This window comes from Eulemur rufifrons, chromosome 2, assembly GCF_041146395.1.
Source record: "Eulemur rufifrons isolate Redbay chromosome 2, OSU_ERuf_1, whole genome shotgun sequence".
Lineage (NCBI taxonomy): Eukaryota > Metazoa > Chordata > Mammalia > Primates > Lemuridae > Eulemur > Eulemur rufifrons.
The window spans coordinates 57,889,703-57,913,934 of record NC_090984.1 but is presented as its reverse complement, the minus strand read 5'-3'; the positions used below and the strand labels follow the sequence as shown (position 1 = coordinate 57,913,934).

Genomic DNA, 24,232 nt, shown 5'->3' with positions numbered 1-24,232 from the left:
CTTCTTAACTTCTCCCTAAACTGCGCCATTTTCTCTCCCTTTTCGCTCCCAAAACCTTTTTCTATTTCATGATTTCCTCTTTTCTAGTTTGGGGATTTCAGTTCTCACTGACTTTGTTTCATATCCTCCTAATGTCTGAAAGAACAAGTTCCTTCTCCATTTTCCAGGAGAGTTTTCTTCCTCAAAATAAGACATCCTCAAAACATCTCTATCATTTCCACCCTTCCACTTCCCTTCCTTTATAGCAGGAAAATTGAAGAGGGATGCACAGTTTTACTGAAGGGGACTCCACCTTCCCACTGCGGTTTGGTGTGCAGAGTGGAAGGTAGATTTCTGTCTGAATGGCAGGATCTTCTTTTCCAGAGGATATGGGCTATTAGGAAACTTCTGGGGAGGAAGTCAAGAGATCAGAGCCAGGACTGGGTTTTTGGTAATTAAATTTTCTAGAGAGAGAAGTGTCCCCACTCTCTAATTCATATCTTGCTTAACTTGACGGAAATCCTTTCTGAGTGTTTTTTTCTGCCTCTGTTGCAATAACAATTACATAAGTTTGACTTTGACACTATTAAAATAGTTCTCTTATCTCTTGTCCCCAAGATGAACTTTTCAAGTATTATGTGAGGGACTTTTGTTCTGTTGAGGATTGGAGAAATAAATTTGAATTTTGACTAAAATCTTAGGCTTTGTAGTGCCTCAATTTTTTTATTAACATTTTTGCCTTTCAAAACTCTTCTGTTCACTAAATCTGTCTCTTTTGCTGTTCATTTGGGTATAAAGATTTGCTTAAGAGGATACTAATCTCTGAAAGTAAGACTTCTGAGAAAAGAGGCTACTTTTAAACTTCCATCACTATATTCATTCGTATTTTATACCTAATACATATGTGACAGAACTTATTAGCTGCATACTTAAGATGAAGTATACATGTTTACATGGAAAATTAGGAAATAAACAGATATTAGTATAATGGAGGAAAAAAAGAATTTAAATTAAATAATTTAAATAATTTAAATAATTCCATGACTATGTAAGATTATATAATCATCTTGTTTTATGGTCTGCCTGCTTCTTTTACTCAATAACATAATTTTTATATATTAAATGCTTTCTACATGCATATTCATATAATCTGTGTAATTATTGTCTTAAAACTACTGAAAAGAAATCCTTGGGTATTTCTCCTACACTCATTTCTCCTCTACAATATTCATTTCTGGGATAAATCCAGCTCTTTGGCCTGCATGGCCATATCCTGAAGCTAGCTACATAGGACCTGGCCATGATTCCCAGGACAGGATGTATAGCACAGCAGAGTTCTGACTTACTTAAAGTCAGTTCCTTCACTTACTATGTGTGACCTTGGACAATACACGTGGTTTCTTTGGACCTCATCTATGAAATGAGTATGGAAATATCTACCCTAACTGTGCAACAGAATTTGTGAGGATGAACTGAGCAACTATGTAAAAATGTTTTGTAAATGATAAAGAGCTTTACAAATGAAAGACATTAATAATGTTAACCGAAACTGATTGCATTCGTGCCATGTATAAGATCCTATTCTGATTTACCTCATTTATTCATTACAGCCACTGTCTGGCAAAAATATTATCATTAGCTCTATTTTATAGATTAAGCAATCAAGGCAGAAAGGTCAAATAATTTACACAAGCTCACACAATTAGTGATAGTACTTAGATTTGAACCAATCTACCTCATTCTAGAGTGAGCTTTTCCTCTCTGGTAGTAAGAAGTGTGGGCTCGGCTGGGCGTGGTGGCTCACGCCTGTAATCCTAGAACTCTGAGAGGCTGAGGCGGGTGGATCGCTCAAGGTCGGGAGTTCGAGACCAGCCTGAGCAAGAGCGAGACCCCCCCTTCCCCCCCGTCTCTACTAAAACTAGAAAGAAATTATCTGGACAACTAAAATATATATGTAGAAAAAATTAGCCGGGCATGGTAGCGCATGCCTGTAGTCCCAGCTACTCGGGAGGCTGAGGCAGTAGGATCGCTTAAGCCCAGGAGTTTGAGGTTGCTGTGAGCTAGGCTGATGCCACGGCACTCACTCTAGCCCAGGCAACACAGCGAGACTCTGTCTCAAAAAAAAAAAACAAAACAAAATTTTTAAATTAAAAAAAAAAAGAAATGTGGGCTCTATAGTTAGCCTGCCTGGGATCAGATATCATCACTAACTAAATTAGTCTTTGTGCCTGTTTCATTGTTAATAAACTGGAGATACCTCTTTGGGTTTTTATAAGTAGGAAATAAAATGAAACATCAAAAAAACTTAGAACATTGTCTGGCACAAAAAAGTGGCTCAAAAAGCTAATTGTTATTCTTTTCTTGTAATATTGTTTGCCCATGTGCTTCATGTTCTAATTTTGCAGTAACCTTGAATGCACGTGTCTGATTGTTCAAATAAATTTTGCTTTGTGAGAGAATTAGTTGTAATTGAGGGAAGATGAAAAGTTTGGTCAACTTAACAAATGTTTAATGGTAGCTAATAAACACCATGACTTTCTATTTTCATTTCCCCTGAGGAAACCACTAACCAGCACAATTATTTTTAAATATGACTCTGCTGTGTTCTCTCAAAAGTCTAAATACTAAAGAAAAAAAGAACACTATTTTTACTGCTATGCCTAATATTCTTTCTCTCTCCCTCTCACTCTCTCTCTCTGTGGGATGTAGTTTTGCCTTGGAAAAATATAGTATTTATGTAATGTTTGGTCAAATAATTAATACTATAGAAAAGATTGTGAATTAGTCATGGTATCTGGGGGTGTAAGAAGTGACCATTGAATAGCTAGTGGCTGTGCAAATGTATTAACTCAGTAACCCAAGGTAGGGATTTCTGAAATTATGGTGGAAATATTGCCTACCTTGACTACCTGTTCTGCTTGAGCCCTTTGCTGATCAGATTCCAAGTAATTTTAAAGTCACATACCCAGTAAAGGGGTATGGAATATAGGAAATATTCTCAATGGGCTATACAAGTGAGAAATACGGCAGAGTTCCTATAAGTAAGTAAGACTGACTGAGGAACTTGACAACTTGTCACATCAAAGGAGCAAACAGTTGTTCAATCTGGAATGTCCATGCCCAAACTCACAAATATGTTTCTACCTTTTGAAGTGAGTAACTATCTCTTTCCCAATAAATTGTTCTAATACAAAAACTCTGAAAGGAAAATTGTTGCATGCACATAGTATTCTTATATTCTGGATTTTTGGGGACAGTTTTGTTTTTGGTTAGATGATTTCTAATTTAGGTTTGTAAAATATTGTCATGGCAAATCTTTATGAAGATTTTAGTGAAATATAATTTTATAACAGAAGAATGAAAATAGCTATAATGTCCAACAATAGGATCAGTGGTGTGTGGAATGAGGGTGTTGGAGTGCTCACTAACTTTACTCCTGAAAGACCGAGTGCTAATCCCGTAAGAGCTCATTCGTGTATAGTGGTGGCATTCATTTTTCTCCTAATCCCCCTTATGAAAATTCTCTTTCTTATATCCTTTACAAGTAATCTGCTAGCTTCTTGGAAGGAAGACCCTACTTCTAGGAAAATGTTCATTTCATCACATAAAAATTCTTAATTTATATCATATTAATTTAATAAAATATAATTATATAATTATAAAAACTTACAAATAATTATAAAAACTTGCTAATATGGGAATAAGTTCAACATAATATTACATAAAACAGACATTTAAACAAAAATAATTGCATTAGAGTGATTTAATTCTGAATGCTTTTTTCCTTTAAAATTTTTCCTTAATATTATTTTCACAGTTTCAGCAACAAATAACAATGAACTGCTAATTTTTTTTTAACTTAAGCAATTTATCCCCGAGTACACCATTTCTCTCTCCAATTTTTAGGAGGAGATAATCTGTCATCTAAAACCCAATTAACTGACCCATCAAGTTTTTGGTTATTCCTCATTTAGGTAAAAATATTAGGTATCCAGAACACTGCATTTTTGAGTATTTTGATGGATATCGCTATACATGGAATTAGAATTTGTCTTTTGGGGCTTTAAAAGAGGTGATGTTTAAAGAAAATAATATATGTTTGGATGTCATTAGGCCAGAATATTTTATTGCTCCATAGAAATTTTGGTAAATTGCTTCTAAGGGTTTATTTGTCAGTAATGACCATATCAACAAAAATAATAAAATCAAATATAATAAGAAGCACAATTAGAAAATATATATTTTCCTTCTTTTATTTACAACAAAACCAATAAACAAAATGACATAGTTATAATTTTATTGATCCCAGAACTAGAAATTTAAATGACCAAATACAATATAAGAATTTTTATCACAGATAAATCTTATGAAAACTACTCAGGAAAAAACCAAATGTGTACATTCCTTAGTTAACACACAGTCTAAGTGCCAAAGAGAAACCAAACACTTCTATTTATGTATATAATTGGGCAATTTTAATTTTAAGGAGCCCAATACATGCTTAATTTCACAGGCTGATATAGTCAATATCACCAGACCCATAATTGTAGATTTAGATAACTGTATAACTCTTATTGCTTTTTGTTATATTATACTGACCTGATCATGGAGGAATCATCTAAGATGCCTTAGATTATGATGGAAGTCCCAAAAATTTCCTCAGGGCTGTTTTTATCTCCTTATTCCGGAGACTGTAGATGAGGGGGTTGAAGAGTGGTGTCACCATAGCATAGAACAAAGTTGCAATTTTCTGTATCCTGGCAGAATGACTGAGTCCTGGGCTCACATACATGACCATCAGAGAACCATAGAACAGTGATACCACAGCCAAATGAGACCCACAGGTGGAGAAGGCTTTATGTCTGCCAGTGCCTGAAGGCATATGCAACACAGCTATTAGGACAAGGATATAGGACCCAAGAATAAAGAGGAAGTTACCAAAAATAACTAATGAACTTAGAGTGTAGCAAAATAGCTGGGTTTTGGGGGCAGAGGCACATGCCAATGCAAACAGTGGCCCTGGGTCGCACACAACATGGTCAATAATGTTTGGACCACAGAAGGGCATCTGAGAGATGAGAACAATGGGGATCAGGAACCATAGAAATCCACAAACCCAGCAGGTAATGACCAATTTGGTGCAGAGATGCCTGGTCATGATATTAGGGTAGTGCAAGGGACGGCAGATAGCAAGGTACCTATCAAAGGCCATGGCAGCCAAAAGCAAGCATTCAGAAGTCCCCAAAGAGAAAAAGAAATAGAACTGGAGGAAACATCCTGCAAAGGAGATGGTTTTTTTCTCTGAGAGGAAGTTGGCCAACATCTTGGGGACTGTAGAAGAGACATACCATATCTCTAGAAAGGAGAAATTTCCCAGGAACATGTACATGGGGGTGTGAAGTCGCTGGTCACACCATAGTGCACAAACAATGGCTCCATTCCCTGTTACGGTCAGAGCATATGTCGTAGTGAACAATGAGAAGAGGAGGATCTGAATCTTCCACTCACAAGAGAAACCTTGGAGTGTAAATTCACTTACAAAAGCAAAGCTGGGATCTGGCTCAGAGATATTCATTGGGTCAGTAACCTGCAAGGTCAAGAGACATATTGTTATCAGTTAGGACTAATAGTTTACTTCTTCTTGGTTACACAGTACACTCTGAATTTTGGGCATCAAAAAAAAAGAAAACTTTTGCAAGCTTCTAAGTCACTCTCTTATTATGTGACCATAATAGAACCAGGTAAAGTTAAACTCATTTTGTAAGCTTGTTATGTTGGGGCAGAAATGATCTATGATAGTTTCTGGCTAGTATACAACACAAAGTTAGCACTTAATAAATGTATTATTTTCTTATCCCAAACCCAACATATAGTGCAATAGACTCAGTAAGGGAAATTCTGATTATGTATATCTCAGTTAAATATATTACTTAAAATTATTTAAATATGCAAAAAATGCACATATTTTACAGTGAGTTGGTAGTAATCACTTTAAAGTCATTATCTCTGAATTTCCATTGCTGTTGCTGTTAGCTTGAGAATTATAAGAAAGCAAATCTATAACATTACTTACCAATGTTGACTTTCAATATTGTAAATTGCAATGTCTTCTATAGGAAACAATGGCTTTAAGTTTTTGCTTAACGTTTCACCTTAATTTTGTTGGCTGGTATAATCACTATCATATTGATTTAGTTATTATGAACAGAAGTTTGGAAACGAAGATCTAGGCACGGGACTTTATTTTTTTGAAGCTTTTTTTTCATAAAATTTTGGGATTGATTTTCTTTATATGTTTGTGTAAAATCAAAAATTTCTCCTAAATGATAGACGTCAAACACTTTCTTTAGTTACAGGTTAACATCTTTCCTCCCACATTCTTATGAAAAAGATGTCAGGGATCTGAGTTACCTGAAAAATTTTTTCTCTTGGCAATGTGCACGGATGTGAGTCCTAGAAGTCATGAGGGCTTACATTTTAAGCACAAACACAAAATTTTCAAAAGAAGTTTTCTCCCTATCTACTCTCCAGACCAGTGATCTGGGAAGTCTTTTAGTATGATCAGGTGGAAGTTTTAGTAATATTTATCTCTTTTTAAAATGCTATAAACCAGAAGCATTCATAAACCAACATTAAGAAATTATGGAATGAAAGTAATCAAAAGATGAATCTATCATAGTTCTGATATGGGGCAAATCTATAAATGACCTGTTTTCATACTCTGCCTCCAGCTAGATAAAGAGTTTTATTGCTGTACAAAAATAAAGAATGCTCTTTCTTTGTCTCATGTTCTCCTGGGACATGGCCTCAACAGCATTAGAAAAGTTCTCTTCCAAGCCAATGAATCTTTAAAAAGTTACTGATTACACATTCTCTAAGGAGTCAGGAAAGAGTAGTGCCAACTTCTCTAAGGCACCATCATTTACAAGGAATCTACATTCTGGAATGTGGACTCCAAGAAACTTCCAGAGGACATAGTCTGAGGGAAAAAAGACACACTGTGTCACCAAAGTTTAGAAATATTTCCAATGTAGCTGTGCATATTTTAGGGCAGTGGTCCCCCAACCTTTTTGGCACCAGGGACCAGTTTCATGGAAGACAATTTTTCCACAAACTGGGGTCGGGGGGAGAATGGAGAGTTATGGGGAGCAGCTATAAATACAGATGAAACTTGGTTCGCTCACCCCTGCTCACCTCCTGCTGTGTGGCCTGATTCCTAACAGGCCACAACCCGGTACTGGCCTGCAGCCTGGAGGGTAGGGACTCCAGTTTTAAGGGATACAGAGCCTAATGTGGAAAATGTTGAGATATGGACATTGTAGGATATTTAATAAAAATTTATAGTATTTAGAAATAACTTTAGATAGCTTGGAAGAATTCTTTAGATATGCGAGGAAGGTGCAAGAAGTATCAACATTTAAGTTAATTGACAGAAATACTACAGAGAGAGGAACATATGACTTCTCAATTAATGTGAGAGAAGTATTTACTTTTAGTGATTAGTGTCCCTTCCATTTTTACTTTATGACATTCAGGGGCCTACATAGTATGACTAAAACACTCTGGTGGGAGTAAATGTTCACACCAAGTAGTGTTAAATAGTTGAGGACATCAGCAATGTGTGCCCTAGGAACCCTGGTCTCTACCATAGACTACGTGAACATCTAAAGGCAAACTTCTCACTTTGAAAGACTAAGGAGGAAAAAGATTATTCAGACCTTTATTACCTCTTAGTTGTGCTACTTTCGTCCTCAGAAAATCCTAAAATGTAGCCTTGGTCTTGTCATTTGCCTGTTCAAAAGAGTTTCCCAGCTGAGTCCAATAGATGCACAGACTCATGAGAGATAATAAATGCCTTTGGTTTCCTATATCACTAAGATTATAGTCACACACAACTAAAACAGATTGGGATGGGGACATGAGCTGACTTAGATGTAGCTGAGAATCTTGAATCTCTGTTATTCAGCCTCCCTTTCTAAGGGATGAAACATGATCCCATGCCTGAAGATGTTAACTTTTCTTTACTTCTTGATTTAAAGACCAAACTCCTGTCTCTTTGAGAACCACTCTGTTTACTTCTTCTTGTTCTAAGACTATCATTTTGGGTGATCATTCTGTTTCTTCCTTAAAACATCGTGTATTCCACCTGGTAATACAAATTCAGTCTTCCCTTTTCAAAGAGAGGAAACATAAAATCTTAATTTCAGTTGTTTAATCTCCGACTCAACCAAAGCTCACGGAATTCTGCCATCATGTCATCTGAAAAATAACAGGAAACAAAAGGGTTTTGCCTAAGATTACTCTGATAGGATTTCCAAACAAATATTTCCTGAACATTCTCCTGGAGGACCAAAGAAACAAGTGTGTGGGTTTTGTAAAAGAATGATATATTATCACATGTTCTTCTCTTTTTTATAATATAAAATATATTTAGAGAAAAACAGTCAAGGTCATAGCCCTGTTTTGAAAGAATACTTACAACAAAGTGAACACTGAATCAGGACAGTGAAGGGACTCCCACACGTGTATAATTAACATTTCTGAAACAATCTTAGATATCAAAGATTTGGATTCCTGGTGCTACATTGACACAGGTTGGTCCTCACACAAATCCTCTTTAGCTGTTACTCAAAAAGGAACAGAGTGCCAGGAAACTCTCCCTTCCTTTTATTATCCATCCCTTTCTGGCCACATCTTGTTTCTTGAGGCCACCCCTTGGGAGCAGCAGGGACAATCACAGTGCATCTCTCAGTCCCCCAGCCTGTTTTACTTTCAGTGGTGAATTCAGAGGTGAAAGGGCCTTCTTGACTCCACTGGTGAGACTGCTACCTAGTAATGTCCCCTCTGGTTTACTGCCAACCTGGTCACTCCAGGATGGCTCTGGATTTTAGAAACCAGGCTCAGAGTGCACATCACTACTTGCTTCAAGGAACCCTGAAGTGCCCCTTTACTCATATGTGCTCGTTCAAATGACAGGAAAATTGATTTTAACAAATCCCAAATCCCGAGTTTCTTCCCAATCATTCACTAGCAGCAACCTCTCTGCCTCCTCGTACTCTTCAGATGTGGTGGCTTAAAAATTGGTCACCTCGACTACACTTAAGGGCCACCCAGGAGGGGGACCCATGCTCACTGGAATGGTCCAGCGACCTTAACACCTCCGTGTGTATAAGAATCAGCTGGGGTCTCATTTAGGATTCAAGTTCTTGAACTTGGTTTCCCCACAAATCTATCCTAAGCCAGGCTACGTGCCAGAGATTTTACATGACAAGTGTGAGGGAGGCATTACCCTTTTCAGTGATAAAACAGAAATTCATAGAGGTTAAGAGATTATGTTTGTCTTAAATTCCACCTGATATATCTTTCAAGAGATTAGGATAACAACAGTAAAAATTATATCTAATCTGAACATGACTTCTAGTGGTTATCAAACATTTTTTTCTTTATTCTGGTCAACAATATGTAATTTTTGGGAGGGCTTGTTCTTAATTTATCTTGTCACTAACACACTCTACTTAATAAACAGCCTAATTTAATGGACAAGTATTTGAACTTTAGACTCTGGAGAGACAAAATTAATTAATCTTTGACCTCAAGGAGTTCTCAGTGCATCAAGCAACTCTAATAGGACAAAAATCCTGGGAAATCTTTCTCAGCAAAAATCCCACCCAAGGGCTGAACTTCAGGCCCCTTCATATTTAGCTAATTAAGTAAATATGCTGTCATTCTATGCTGATAGTGAGGAGCAGGCCTGGGTGAGCTGATTTCTATCAGATGGAGGGAGGAAGATGTGTTTCTGAACTTTCCTTCTTCAGTTAGGCACTCTGTGATTCCTTCCTTTCCTTCTCTCTTCTCCAAGCGCTGTGCATGTGGGCTCAGAGCCACAAGGTGGCAGGATAGTCCTCCTCATCCCATTCAAACCGACTGAGGCCCTGGGCTTTCAAGTGCACAGCCTGCCCATGGACCACACACTGATGCTGGGAGAACTTTAAATACTCTTCAGAGTTGCATGCCTAGATCACTAGGTTCCTTCTTTCACACCCCTGCCCCCACGCCTAGTCTTTCAGTGTTAACTCAAGGACACTCCAAGTTACACTTTATAGGAGCCCCTGCAGTATTTGAAGTTTCATGCTGCAATTCAAAGCCATTTCATACCCACATCGGTGGCATGTTACAGAGAATATATGGTGAGTTTCTGCCATTTTAATGGCCATCTAGCTTCCTTCATAAAAGATTTTTGGTATTACAATTACTGCTTCAAAATCAGTCCTGATCTATTTACTTTTAGACGAAGATTGTAAAGTAGCTCAGAAACCATTCTTCTGTGAAACCACATCTCTCCAAGAAGATGTTTGAAAGTCAGTGATTCTGAAAAGGTAGTTTTCCCTGAAGGTTTCAACACATTTCTCTGCTACAAGTTTAGACACTGTATGTTTTTACTATTCACCTTTTCCTGCATTTTTCTTTTTTTTTTTTTTTTTTTTTTTTTATAGTAAATAAACTTTATTTATCTGTTCCTCCGAGATGACATTGCCAACAGTCACAGATTTGCATACAATAGTTATGTATTGACTATTTACAATTTACAGTAGTATTTTTTTCTCTGAAAAATATAAGTACAAAAGCTAAGTAAACAATGAGGTACTGCCATTTGGGATTTAATCATATGTCATAGCTTAAAGAACTAGCAAATAGTCTTTAGCAAATAGTCAACAAATCAATCTGAATAAAATAGTCAATTAAATGCTCTACTTTATCAGAAAAATCCACTAAGTTTCACCTCAAAATGTATTGCACAAGTCTTTAAAAAAAAAAAATCACCCTAAAAATAAATAGGAAAGGCAAGCAGTTCTTTAAAAAGAAGGATAAAAAGAAGAAAGGAACATTAAGTAAGCCCATAAATCAGGTTAAGTTATTCAAAATATCTTTTAAACATAAAACTCTTCCCAACAGAAAACTGAAGAAAAAAGAAAAAACTATCACCATTTCTCCACTGATAAAATCTATTTTAAAAGCAGCCTGCGATAAATCTATGGGCCAGATTCTTCTTGGTCTTTTTGCTACGTGAGCGACCCTGAACAACGGCTTCATTCTCAAAGAGTAGCAATGTGGACAGTTTTCCAAGCAGCAGTCACCCATCATCACTCTCCCCATTTCTTCAAGATGAAGATCTGAGCCATGACACATGCTAACTAAGCACAGATTGATGGTTTACTCAGAAGGTACCACTGCGAGGTGAAGTAAACATTAGCCGAGCATCTTCTCTTTCCAAAATTTTCTGAGTCTGATCATCAGGGAACTTCAGTACAGTGGTTATAACTTTTGCCATGGTCTTAGTCTCACAACCCATCATATACTCAAAAAGCACTTTTCGCAAATACTCAAACTCAGTAGGTTCTCCAAAGAGTGAGACATCAGTATGGTACAAACTGCCACCTTTGTAAGGTGTCCCCACAGTTGTCGCATATACATTCTTTTCGTATTTCTTCAAACGGTCTTCTAAATTGTGAATCTGTTCTCTGAACTCTTGCTCTTTCAATTTTGAATCACTGATTAGAGTCGTCTTCTGTGCTAATTGTGTCTGGAGCTCCATAATTGTTACATGATCATTGCCAGGATTCTCCTCCTGCTGTAGCTTTTGCTGATATTTCTTCTGCAGTTCCTCAAGTTCAGTCTGCAGATCCATTACTTTTGCAGTCATTTCCTCTTCACGAGCATCAAGGATTTCTTCATATCTTCTGGCTGTTCTTTTTAGATCATCATCTTTCTCTGCAATTTTTTTATGTAACTGATTTGTCTCTTGTTGATGGGTTTCCCAAAGTTCAGCCTCCACCTCCTGGGCCTTATTGATAGTTTCTTTTATGGTCATTTCCAGCTCCTGTTCCTTTTGTGCCAGCTGTGTATTAAACTCTCTCATCAGCTGTTTTAATGTGGAATTGTGCTTCAATTCAAGATCTTCCTGCTCCTGTTTGATTTTCTCTTCCATTTCTTGTTCACATTCTTTCTTTAGTATATCCAATTCTTGCTGATGCTCCTTTCTTAACATTCGGAGATCTTTCTGCAATCTCACAATCTCCTTGCTCAGTTTCTGTTTCTCCCGCTCTGCATCTGCTAATTTAAACTCCACGTCATTGTGCTGTGCATTTTTCTTTCTTCTCTCTCACCCCCTCCTCTGTGATCTCTCCTAAGAATCGTTGGCATGGCAACGGAGGCTCTGTGACATCTCCAGCAAGCTCATTGTCTTCTCCTCAGGAAGCTTCAGGACGTAGCTGGTCTCAGAGGGGAACACTCTGGGAAGGCTTGTCCTTCCCACCCACGTAGCCTGGATGTGCCAGGGTAACCCTTAGCTCGTCCGTTGCCAGGTGAGGCAAAATACTTGGGTGCATTGGCCAGGAAACAAAGAAAGAAAGAAACACAGAACATCCTTCTTTGGGGGCCAAGAAGCCATTAAGTAGCTAAACTAAGAGCTCCTGAGGGCGACCAGGTCCTGATTGGGTTTCTGGGTTTGACCACTGGGCAGAAACTAGCACTCCAGACAGTTGGGATGAAGTGGCCACATGCAGTGGACCTGAGGCCCCAGATCCTGTTTTTAGGTGTAAACAGGTTTGGAAACATCCAGGTTTGGTGGTGGGTCCCTCTGTGAGCAGCACAGTTCAGGACACCTGGACTTTTCTCTCTGTCTTCCCTGGGTAATGTGTGTGGCTCTTAATCTTTTGTGTTCCCTTCCCTAATTTGGAGGAGGAAGTGAAGAGACTCACTGCACATACCCTGCCATTTAATACTGATCTGAGAGTAATGACTTACAGTCTTTGGAATCAGGTTTAATTTTTACCACTCTCCTGCTGTTCTCTCTCAATATATTGTACCAAATGTGACTAATTTTCAATGAGAATGAATTGACGACATATATACTTGAGACTTATTAGAGAGTCTCACCAACTTTGGAGGTAACATTTTGTATCTTAGGTCTTCTCAAGTCAGAGTGTTGAGTCCTAAAATACTTATACACTTAGCAGGAGTAAAATTCTAATACGTGAAGGTAATTGCTTAGGCTTAGTGGATGGGGGCAGGCCTCTTGGACAGCTACGCTTGTGGAGTTTTCTGCTGGGCAACTCTCGAGTCCCATCCTCCCACCACAGCTCTCTGCATCCTACTCCTCCCTCCTGCCCCTTCCCTGTGTCGTCTTTAGGGCCACCATTTGTGAATTCTTTTTGGTTTTTGAGATTGTCAGTGGCATAAAGGTCCTTGTTACCATTGCAGAAAGGATGTTCAGGACTCACACACAGGTGAGTGACAGTGGCAAGTTTATGGAGCGAAAGCGGACAGGCTTAGCAAAGGTTGTGTGCACGTGAAAGTGGGCCCTCAGGAGAGGGTGTGGACAGGCTCGGAAAGAGCAACTGTACCCAGCTGTGACAGTTGCTGCTTGTACTTGGTGAAGTCAAAGAAGGCTGGGTGCTCAGTGTTCATTCTGTCCAGCCTCCGTTCTTACTCATAGTTCCCCTGTTTTTGCCACAAGGCGTGGGGGGGCGGGAACAGTCAAAACCACAATGTTAATTTATTATAACTGTGGTATAATGAGGGGAAGGTCACTTTGTACCTTCCCAGGTATGCTGGGAAATTAGTGGCTCCTTTCTTCTCCTCAGGTCTGTTTGTTCAGGAGCTGTTTGTTGGAGCCACTGACTAACTTTTCCCTTCCCTCCTCCCTTGCTCTTACCTAACTCACTACCGACCCTAACAAGGTCTCTCTTAAGGTTAATTTCTTTTAACAAATGTTTCCTTTTGATATTATACAAAACATAACTACAAGTTTATTGTAGAAAAATGTGAGAAAACATGTGAGGAAAAAGAATATAATGATGTAAACATTTAAAGTTTTCCCTTTCATCTATATTTACATTTATGGTTGGACTCATATTGTATTAAATATAAAAATTTACTGCACATGTTTGTATTATTTATATTTATGTTTTAATATCGAGAACTGATTAGTTAATTTAACAATAATAACTGATTGACAATGTTCCAGGCACTACTCTAAATGCTCATAAATGCAGCAGTTCGCAAAATGAATAAAAAGCCCTGACTTGTGGAACTTACATTCTAATGGGGGAAGGCAGGTGACTAATAAATAAGTGAACTATATGGTATCCTAGGGGCTCATGAGTGAAGGTGGAGGAAAATAACAAAGTCAGGTCAACAGGGAGTGTGTGGAGGAGGTGGCAGGGCTGCAACTTTTCCCACAGCATTATTGAAGTTTAAATGACAAATAAAACCTGTATATAGATTTACATGAGAAGAAGAGACAGTTCACAGAACTAGCATTATTTTACTTTCTTTCTTTCTTTTTCGTTTTTTTTTTATTTCAGCATATTATGGGGCTGTTACATACATTGCCTTTGCCCCGCCTGAGTCAGAATTTCAAGCGTGTCCGTCCCTCCCCCAGATGGTGCCCAACGCACTCATTAGGTGTGACTATACCCATCCCCTCCTCCCCCCTCCCACCTGCCTGACACCCAATGAATGTTATTATTATATGTACACTTAGGTGTTGATCAGTTAATACCAATTTGATGGTGAGTACACGTGGTGCTTGTTTTCCCATTCTTGTGATACTTCACATAGTGGAATGGGCTCCAGCTCTATCCAGGATAATACAGGAGGTGCTAGATCACCATTGTTTTTTGTGACTGAGTATATTTTACTTTCTCTCTTTACAGAGATATATTTGGCTGTTTTGTGAGACATTCTAGGGCTCAAGCTGTCATTTAAACCACTTACAATTTTCATAGGAGGCTACTCTCACTTGGGCCTTTTCCCAAGAAAGCAAGGCTACTTTCTGTGGATCGCTGTCCAGCATGGGAGGCTAACTTGGCACTAGTTCAATGTGTGCTTGCTTTATAATGGATAATTTCATCTGGTGTTTTATTACTCTATATTAAAAAAAACTGTACATATTTATAGTATTCAAGGTGATATTTTTATGGATGTATGACTTGTGAAATAATTAAATCAAGCTAATAACATATTAATCTACCTAATGTACTCGTCATTTTATTGTGAGAACATTTACTATGTACTGTTTTGGTAAGTTTCACATATACTGTTGGCCCTCTGTATCCATAAGATCCACATCTGGCCATGCGACCAACTGCAGATAGAAAATATTTGGAAAAAAAGAAAACAATAAGAAAACCTCAAAAACTATAAAAATAAAAAAACATAGAGTATAACAACTATTTTTATAGCATTTACATTGTATTAGGCATTATAAGTTCCCTAGAGATGACTGAAAGTATAAGGGAGGATGTAGTTAGGTTATATGCAAATCATATGCCATTTTATTAATATATTGGAGACTTGAACATCTCCATATTTTGGTATCATCAGGGAAGTCCTAGCACCAATCCCCCCAGATACAAAGGGACAACTGTGTAATACATTATTATTAACTATAGTCCCCGTGCTGTACAATAGATCTCCAAAACTTATTCATCCTGTCTAACTGAAACTTTGGACCCTTTGATCATTATCTCACTATGCCCCTGGGTTGTAAGTTTCAATTGCACAGTCAGGGAAAGCCTCAATGAAAAGATGATATTTGGGCAAAGACTTGCAGGAAGTGTGGGGTTAAGAAATATAAATATCTGGGGAAAGGGAGCTCCAGGCAGAGGAGACAGCATGTGTAGGTGCCATGAGGCAGGAGTGTGCCTGGCATGTTTAAGAAACAGCAAGAAGGTCTCATCTCTCCTTCATATCCTCCTCATCTCCAATATGTTAATATTTACATATGGTGTCCTTCCCCACCATGCCACTGAAATGGCCATTGCATAAATCACCAATAGCATTCATGTCTCTACGTCTTATTGACTTCTTTTTTTTGGTTCCAATTTGTATCTCTTTCTTCTCAGCAGAATCCGGCACTGCTGTTCGCTCCTTGCAACATTCTTTTCCTCTGGCTTCAATGACAACTCTATTCTGGTTTCTCTTCTGATTTCCCAGAAAATTCCCATCTTTCTGGCTATAACTTTTCTATTGAATTTGTAGGCTCATTTTCCTCTATTTGGCCATTAAATGTTGATAGTCTGTAAGGCCAGGTTCCAGGCCTTTATATCTTTCAGTGCTATGTTATCGCCTAGGTCATTTCATTCATCCTTTCCACCTGGTTCTTGAGTGCCTCCACTCTGGAAGATTCTCTGTAACAGGCACTGAGTTGAGAAACAAAGATCTGCATACTTTGTGCTTATTCTCATAGGCCCATATATATATGCCTCCGTCTCAAACTTCCTTAAATCTGGTTTTCCTGTCTGTTGTGTTTTTTTAAAGGGGGAAGGGGTTGCTCAAATCAATGAAGTTTTTTGCAATAGTTGTTAGTCTACACATATCCTTATCTTGCATAGCAAGCAATTTCTCCCAATGTACAAAGTGGACAGCTAAGTGGATTGTTCCCAAATCATTGGTTTGTGAGGATTTCCTTCACCTCCACATTCTATGGCCACCCCTGAGAGGGGCTAAGGTGCAGCAGTAGTCAATGTTTTCCTTGCATAAGTGTATCTTCAGACAACCCACCTGTGAACCAAGCCTGAAGTTCTTTCCTCTTTTGTCAGCTGGTTGTATGAAACTTACTTACTTCTCACCAGGAAGCCATAGTTATAAACCAAGGAAGAGATGTTGGAACAATGAAGGTACATCTGTATCTTATGGAAATGCTTTTTAATGTATCAAATAGTTTGCAATTCTTTATATCAAGTGACAGCAAGCTTAATATGAAATAGAATTTAAGGTGCCTGAGAAAAGGTTGCTTAATAATGAACTTGAAGATAATTACACATATAGATAGGCACTGTGCACATTTATAACAATTAAAATCATATTTTATTAAGACTCATAAATTCTTGTCCCTTTTTTTCTCATAAGATTAATAAAGATGAACGAAACAGGCATGGACAGGTGAAACTCAGTGTTAAATTCATCAATATTTTAAAGATTTGAACCTACCATTGAAGTCAGTTTAGGTGAAGTTCTAAATTGTTTATATTTTCTTCCTATATAAAATAGTTTTTCAGGCAATTGCTTAGCTATTTAATTTACATTTCTCATGTGAAGCATAATAAAACAACCACTTTTCCCCTCCAGAACTTACATACCTGTCTTTTAAATCCAGAAACTATTCTCAACCCAGGTTCTTTATGATGTGAAACATAATTGCAGCTGCACCTCACTTTGTGGAGTAAATAACCATGAAGACTATGAATTAAAATTCTGTAAATTATATTTTACATTGTGATCCCTTTTCATTATGCTTTTGAGGGTCATATTTGAAAAAAAAAGGCCACAGAACAAAACAATCATAATTAAAACAACTATGCTAATCAAATATTTATAAAAATACTTTTAAGCATGCTATGGCAGTACTAAAATAAGTTCCACGGTCTTAACACTAAACAATTATGGTACCAGAAGCTACATTTAAACTACATTTACCACAAAGCAAGTTATGCCCTGAGTAATGCTTAGGCTTTTCTATTTAGATCCTATCTGTACAATATTCCAGGTAACTAATACACTTTAAATTTCTAATTCTTGTGTACTCTCTGAAAAATCAATTATTATCTGGCTAAAGCTATTAGTCTATTTCCATAAAGTAAAGACAACCTACTACAATCTGACAAGATAGACTTCTTAAAACTTGAATCTTCTGTTTCAGTCAATATCTCCAAGTGGAGAATTATTGGATTTCAGTGTTAATCACCAGAGCAGTCTATGATCTCTGTTACACGTGTATTAGTTGTTTCAGAGCAGTGATATGAAGCAGTCTTCTGTCTTCTTTTTTCAAAAAACTTGAATTACATATAGAGGATCCAATTGGCTTAGACATAAAATCTTACTTACTTGATACTAACTTCAACACAAAATCTAATTCACTGTTGAAACCTTCTTAAATAAGACGATAGTATTGTATCTTGTAGTGAGTGATGTTTAAGATGATAATGAGTCCTCATTCTATTAGTTTCTTCATAAAACTTAATGAATTTGTAGACAAATATATCACTCATGCCTTATTCAGGTAAGTTGGATTTGGGGGATGGAATTTGTCTTTTATTTACAGTTTATGAAGACTTTGGCTGGTCCTGAAGACTTTCCTCAGAGCATCTTTCATCTTCTTGTTCCTGAGGCTGTATATTAGGGGATTGCACAAAGGTGTTATCACAGAATAAAACAATGTAATGATTTTTTGCACTTTCACTGGGTGTCCTGATCCAGGACTAACATACATCACCATAACAGAGCCATAAAACAGGGTGACAACTGCCAAATGAGAAGCACAAGTGGAGAAGGCCTTTCGTTTGCCAGCCTCTGAAGGCATCCGTAGTACAGCCAGAATCACCAGAGCGTAGGAACAGAGGATGAAAAGAAAGGTCGCAATCATTAAGATACGATTTAAAGTGGAGTAAACGAGCTGGGTGGTGGTATCTTCAGAACAGGACAGCATCATTAATGGGACAGGATCACACACAAAGTGGTTGATGATATTTGGGCCACAGAAGGGCAACTGTGAAATGAGAACCACTGGAGTTAGGAAGATGATGAACCCACATGACCATCCAAAGATGACGAGGCCAGTGCACAGCTGTCTGGTCATGATGCGTGGATAATGCAGAGGGCGGCAGATGGCAAGGCACCTGTCAAAGGCCATGATGCAAAGGTAGAAGCCCTCATCATACCCAAAAGAAAAGAAGAAGTAGAACTGTGCAAAACAACTCACAAATGAGATGGACTTGCTTGTGGAGAGGAAGTTGGCCAACATTTGAGGGACGGTTGTGGTGACATAACATATTTCCACGAGAGAAAAGTTTCCCAAAAGGATGTACATGGGAGTGTGAAGGCACCGGTCCCAGCGCACAGCACAGGCAATGGCTGCGTTCCCCATGAGGGTGAGAGTATAGACTACCGAGAAGAGCCCGAAGTAGAGCAGCTGCATTTTGGGGCTCGAGGGAAAGCCCATGAGAATAAAGTGACTAACGGAGTTGATAGTTTCTCTGCCGGACACGTTCATCAGTCTGGAAGACATGGAGATGGCAGAAGTCATTGAAACACAAAATGAAATGGAGCATTCTAGTTCTTCCTGAAAACACCAGAATTCCTTATCATGTGTTTTATAAAGTAGTAAACAATTAGACCTTTGTTGAAACAACAAACTGTGAATTTCATGACTCAATTCCTGAACAGATGATATTATTTTAATAAGTCACAATAATATAAAGCAGGGAAAATGTGAACTGAGGGCAAATTTTTACCTTGTTAAAAAACACTAGACTCAATATTAGGAATGAAAACTTCTGGGATTCTGATAAATTACCTATTTCAATTAGTCTACCCTTTCTATTGCTAATCTGCATTATTGATACATTTCTCTGTGTGTGACATTCTTTTAATAGTACTATGAATACTTGATTCTTTATAATTTATAAGAGTGATATAAAAATAAACTACTAAATCAAGGTATTTCAGGATACTATTCTCAATGTAATGCCATACCAGGGCACAAGTTAAGGTTTATTTTCACTTTCATCTACTTCAGGTTACTTACGGTGTTTTAAAGTGGTAATAAAAAAGACCTCTATCATTCAAGAATATATATTACCTTTTATTTTACTTCATGTATCTATACCAATGTTTAGCATAAAGAATGCATATTTTCCTTTTTAGGCAGCCGGATGCCCTATATGCTATGAGGAAGAGTGCCATACTTCGGCCTCTAAATTGTTCCGGCTTAATATTTTGATATACTTCCCAGTGAATATATGAACTAGATATGCCTATTACACCAACTGACCTTAGGGACAGCAGCTGGTCTGAGTGACTGTGGCCAAGGTCAGTGTGCCTGTATCTGTTAGTCATGGTCAAGTCGGCTGTAGAAAAAAATGAAATGCAGATAGAATTTATAATTTTATGAGGGTTTCTACATTCCTTTATTCATTGCTTTTTCCCCCATGTTTCTTTTTCTCCCTTTTAGACAGATTTTGCCATCCTTTTTACATCTCACTGTGACGGCCCACGGAGACCTCTCCCATCTCGACAAATCTGAAATGTGGAACTTTCACCTCTTTGGTTACTTTTGGCCCAAGCAACAACAGCAACAACAATGATGAAAACAAGAAAAACTCATTTAAGCTGAATATTTTTGTTACTTAAAGCAGTAATCCATATACCACTAAGGTTTATTAATCTAATGGAATTGAAAATCAACATTTGGGCTTGGGAGAGACAGTATCTCTGAGAAAAGTGATCTGTCATATTTCTTCTACTCATCAAATAACAAAAATCATCAAACTACATCTCCAGCAATTCATCAGGTAATATATATCTTTACTTGAAATCATAAGCCTGTTCATATATATCACTTAATCATCTTTTTAAGAGATATGAAAACTAAGTTAAAAATATCCTCCAGAACTCAGGGAAACAGGAAGAATATTTATATTTTTGGGCTTTATTCTTTGCCAGCATTTTACTCTGAGATATATTTTTAGTTTTCTCAGAGACAGGAAGAAAATATTTTCTATTAAATTATTTTTGCAAAAAATGGAGCACATGAGGGAGGCTCCCATGATATACACTTCCTACTCACTCCTTGGATGAATGCTGAGAAGGTCAGCGACAGGAGATAAAATATTATTCCATGGAGCAAAGGGCATGTGAGGGACTTCCAAGGAATTGTATGATCCTGTTCGTAATCTCTCATGGGTTGCAAAGAGTGAAATGTAAAATATTTTTCCCCGCCTTCAAAGCACATATTTATAGTCAAAATGAAAGCTCAGATTAAGGTATTATATATGTCTATTTACTTGCATCATAGACTTTTGGGATTTGGAGCTCTCTCTTGATGATTTGATAGTATTTGTTCGAAAGAGGATATCATTTTTGAATTTTCACTTACAATCAAAGACCAGTTATTACTATTCCCCAAAGAATAATGAACATGTAGAAGTATTAATAGATTCTACCTTTTTTTCTTCTCTTGTGTCCAGGTGTTGTCAAAGCTTCCTGGGGAATAATTATGTAGCAAAAGGAATTGTTATAATAGCTACAGTAGGAAGCTTTACCCTAAAGGTTCCTGTATCTATTTTGAAGAAAAAGAAGTTATTCTCTGTTCATCAGATATCTGTGACTGCAGAGTTGTTGGAGATATTTGAGTTGAATTTTATGTAGAGCACAAAGCATTTCCAGTTCAAGAAATTTAATTGGCATTTAGTTATTCCCCAAATATTTACTGAGTGCCTAATATGTGCCAAACACTATTTCAAATCCTGAGGATATTGTAGAAAACAACTCCAAAACTCCTGCTTTCAATGTATTGGAAGACGAAAATAAATAACATAAATAGGATAATTACATAGTACATTAAAAACAATATGGAGAAAAATGAAGCACAGAATGGGGAGAATGTTAGAACGGGAATAATGATTTTAAATAGAGTAATAGGAAAGACTCACAGAGAATGTGACAATTAAGCAATGTCTTAAAATGAGAGAACAAACTTTATGGCTATCTGGGGGAATTGCATTGCAGGCAAAACAGTCAGTCAGTCTTAGGAAACCAGATGCAGAAGAAAGCAGAACATGTTGGAGAAACAGCAAGGAGGCCAATGTGGCTATAACAGTGCAAGCAAAGGGGAAAGTAGTAGAGCACAGAGCTACCAGGATGAGGGCTGATCATTTAGGGTCTTGTAGGCCATTGTAAGACTTTGGCTTTCATTGTAAGAAAGGGTCAGTGGAAGTATTTGAGCAGAGAATAAAATGATCTGGTTTATTTTTTGTTATTAAAACATTGTACCTAAAGTATACATGTTATGAGATTGAATTATTAAAAGTGCACACAACCATTTAACCACTACCTGGGTCAAAGAAATAGAACATTACCTAGCATCCCTGAAGCCTCATAGTGACCCTTCCAATGACTACTTCTCTCTCCTTTCCAAAGTAATCTCTGTCCTTACTTCTAATACCATGCATCTTCCTGTGTTCGAAATGTAGACAAATGAAATCATGCAGCATATGTTTTGTGTTTTGGATCTTTCACTCATAATTATATTTGTGAATATTTATCTGTGGCTTTTCATATAACTGAAGTTCAATTATTTTCATTGCTGTATAACATTCCTTTGAATGTATATACCACAGGTATCCATTCTGTTGTTGGTGGGACATTTGGATTGTTTCAAGTTTTTGGATGTCAGGAATAATGCTGCTATGAATAGTATTATGCATATCTTCTGGTGTGTGCTTGTAAGAACTTATATTTTATAAATATGAATTGCTAGATCCTATGGAATGCATATGTTCATCTTTAGCAGATAACTCAAGTCCATCCCACCTGGGACATAGATTTCTGGCACCAGAGTGGGTCTAGAGGTTCTGTCTGTGGGTATCCAACTGGTGTCAGGCTGAGTGGTTCTGCCCAGTGCCAGGTTTTACTATGGTGGGCTGGGTACTGGGTTCCAAGGCATAGTCCTATGCTTACTTCCCTCTCCCTCCCCCAGGTGACCAGTGTCTGTCTCTATGCTGCATTGCCTGGGCTTGAGGGAGGGGTGACACAGATAATGGAAAACTGTCCATTAAACCTTCTTCAACATGTCTTTTCTCATTATGATGCTAAAACCAGATACTGTTATCTCTTGACTGGTTTACTTATTTTTTATGAAAGTTTTTTTGTGCATGGGTAGTTGTTCAAATTGATGCTCCTGTGGGGGGACGATGGCTGGAGAATCTAACTATGCTGTCTTGCTCTGCCATTCCCATTTTCCAGAAGTTTTAATGTCTTATCTTTCACATTTGAGGCCAGCAATCCTTCTAAGCTTCATTTCTTTGTATAGTATCAGGTTATATTTTTCCACATAAAAACCCATTTGACCTAGCACATTTTTTCTTTAAATAAAAACTCTTTCATTTCACTACTGTTATGCAGCTGAATTTTTTTTATCATAAATTAAATGTTCATATATGCATGAATCAGTTTTTGATTCTTTAATTCTACCTATCTTTTTGTACCCATTACACTACTAGCACATTCTCTTAAATTATAGTTTTATGATAAGTCTTGATATTAAGTAATGTAAATCCTCCCACAATATTTCTTTTCAAACTTTTTGGGTAGTCTTGGGTCTTTGCATTTCATATATATTTAGAATTCACTTGTCAATTTGCACAAAAGGGCTGGGCACGGTGGCTCACGCCTGTAATCCTAGCACTCTGGGAGGCCGAGGTGGGCGGATCGTTTGAGCTCAGGAGTTCGAGACCAGCCTGAGCAAGAGCGAGACCCCATCTCTACTAAAAATAGAAAGAAATTATATAGACAGCTAAAAATATATATAGAAAAAATTAGCCGGGCATGGTGGTGCATGCCTGTAGTCCCAGCTACTCGGGAGGCTGAGACAGGAGGATCGCTTGAGCTCAGGAGTTTGAGGTTGCTGTGAGCTAGGATGACGCCACGGCACTCACTCTAGCCTGGGCAACAGAGTGAGACTCTGCCTCAAAAAAAAAAAAAAAAAAAAAAAAAAAAATTTGCACAAAAGTTATTACTGGACTTTTTTTTATTATACCATTTAAAATATATTTTTCTAAATTTCAGCATATTACAGGGGGCAAATGTTTAGGTTATGTATATTGCCTTAGCCCCACCAGAGTCAGAGCTTCAAGCATATCCATCCCTCAGACAGTGAGCACCACACCCATTAGGTGTGTGTATACCCATCCCCACCACCTTCCTCCCATCTGCCCAGCATTCGATGAACATTATTACTATATGTGCACTTAAGTGCTGATCAGTTAATACCAATTTCATGTCACCATGAAAGTACATGTGGTGCTTGTTTTTCCATTCTTGGGATATTTCACTTAGTAGAATGGGTTCTAGCTCTATCCAGGATAATACAAGAGGTGCTAGATCACCATTGTTTTTTGTGGCTGAGTAGAACTCCATGGTGTACACATACCACATTTTATTAATCCACTCATGTATTGATGGGCACTTGGGTTGTTTCTACATCTTTGCAATTGTGAATTGTGCTGCTATAAACATTCTAGTGCAGAAGTCTTTTTTATAGAATGTCTTTTGTTCTTTTGGGTAGGTGCCCAGTGATGGGATTGCTGGATCAAATGGTAATTCTACCTGTATCTCTTTGAGGTATCTCCATATTACTTTCCACAGAGGTTGTACTATTTGTAGTCCCACCAGCAGTGTAGGAGTGCTCCTA

At 37.6% G+C, this 24,232-nt stretch overlaps 2 protein-coding genes and 1 pseudogene across 2 annotated transcripts; all 3 read right to left on the bottom strand.

The window, feature by feature from the left end:
• Positions 1–4,607: 4,607 nt before the first annotated feature.
• Positions 4,608–5,581, bottom strand: LOC138377541 (olfactory receptor 11H12). The gene has a single exon (XM_069462568.1). The coding sequence runs from the start codon at positions 5,552–5,554 to the stop codon at positions 4,613–4,615; it is 942 nt and encodes a 313-aa protein (XP_069318669.1). The 5' UTR covers positions 5,555–5,581; the 3' UTR covers positions 4,608–4,612.
• A 4,923-nt stretch (positions 5,582–10,504) lies between these two features.
• On the bottom strand, positions 10,505–12,933 carry LOC138398206 (golgin subfamily A member 4 pseudogene; annotated as a pseudogene).
• A 5,146-nt stretch (positions 12,934–18,079) lies between these two features.
• Positions 18,080–18,850, bottom strand: LOC138398200 (olfactory receptor 11G2-like). The gene has a single exon (XM_069492477.1). It carries the CDS (start codon positions 18,848–18,850, stop codon positions 18,080–18,082), a length of 771 nt encoding a protein of 256 aa, XP_069348578.1.
• Between the last annotated feature and the right edge of the window lie 5,382 nt (positions 18,851–24,232).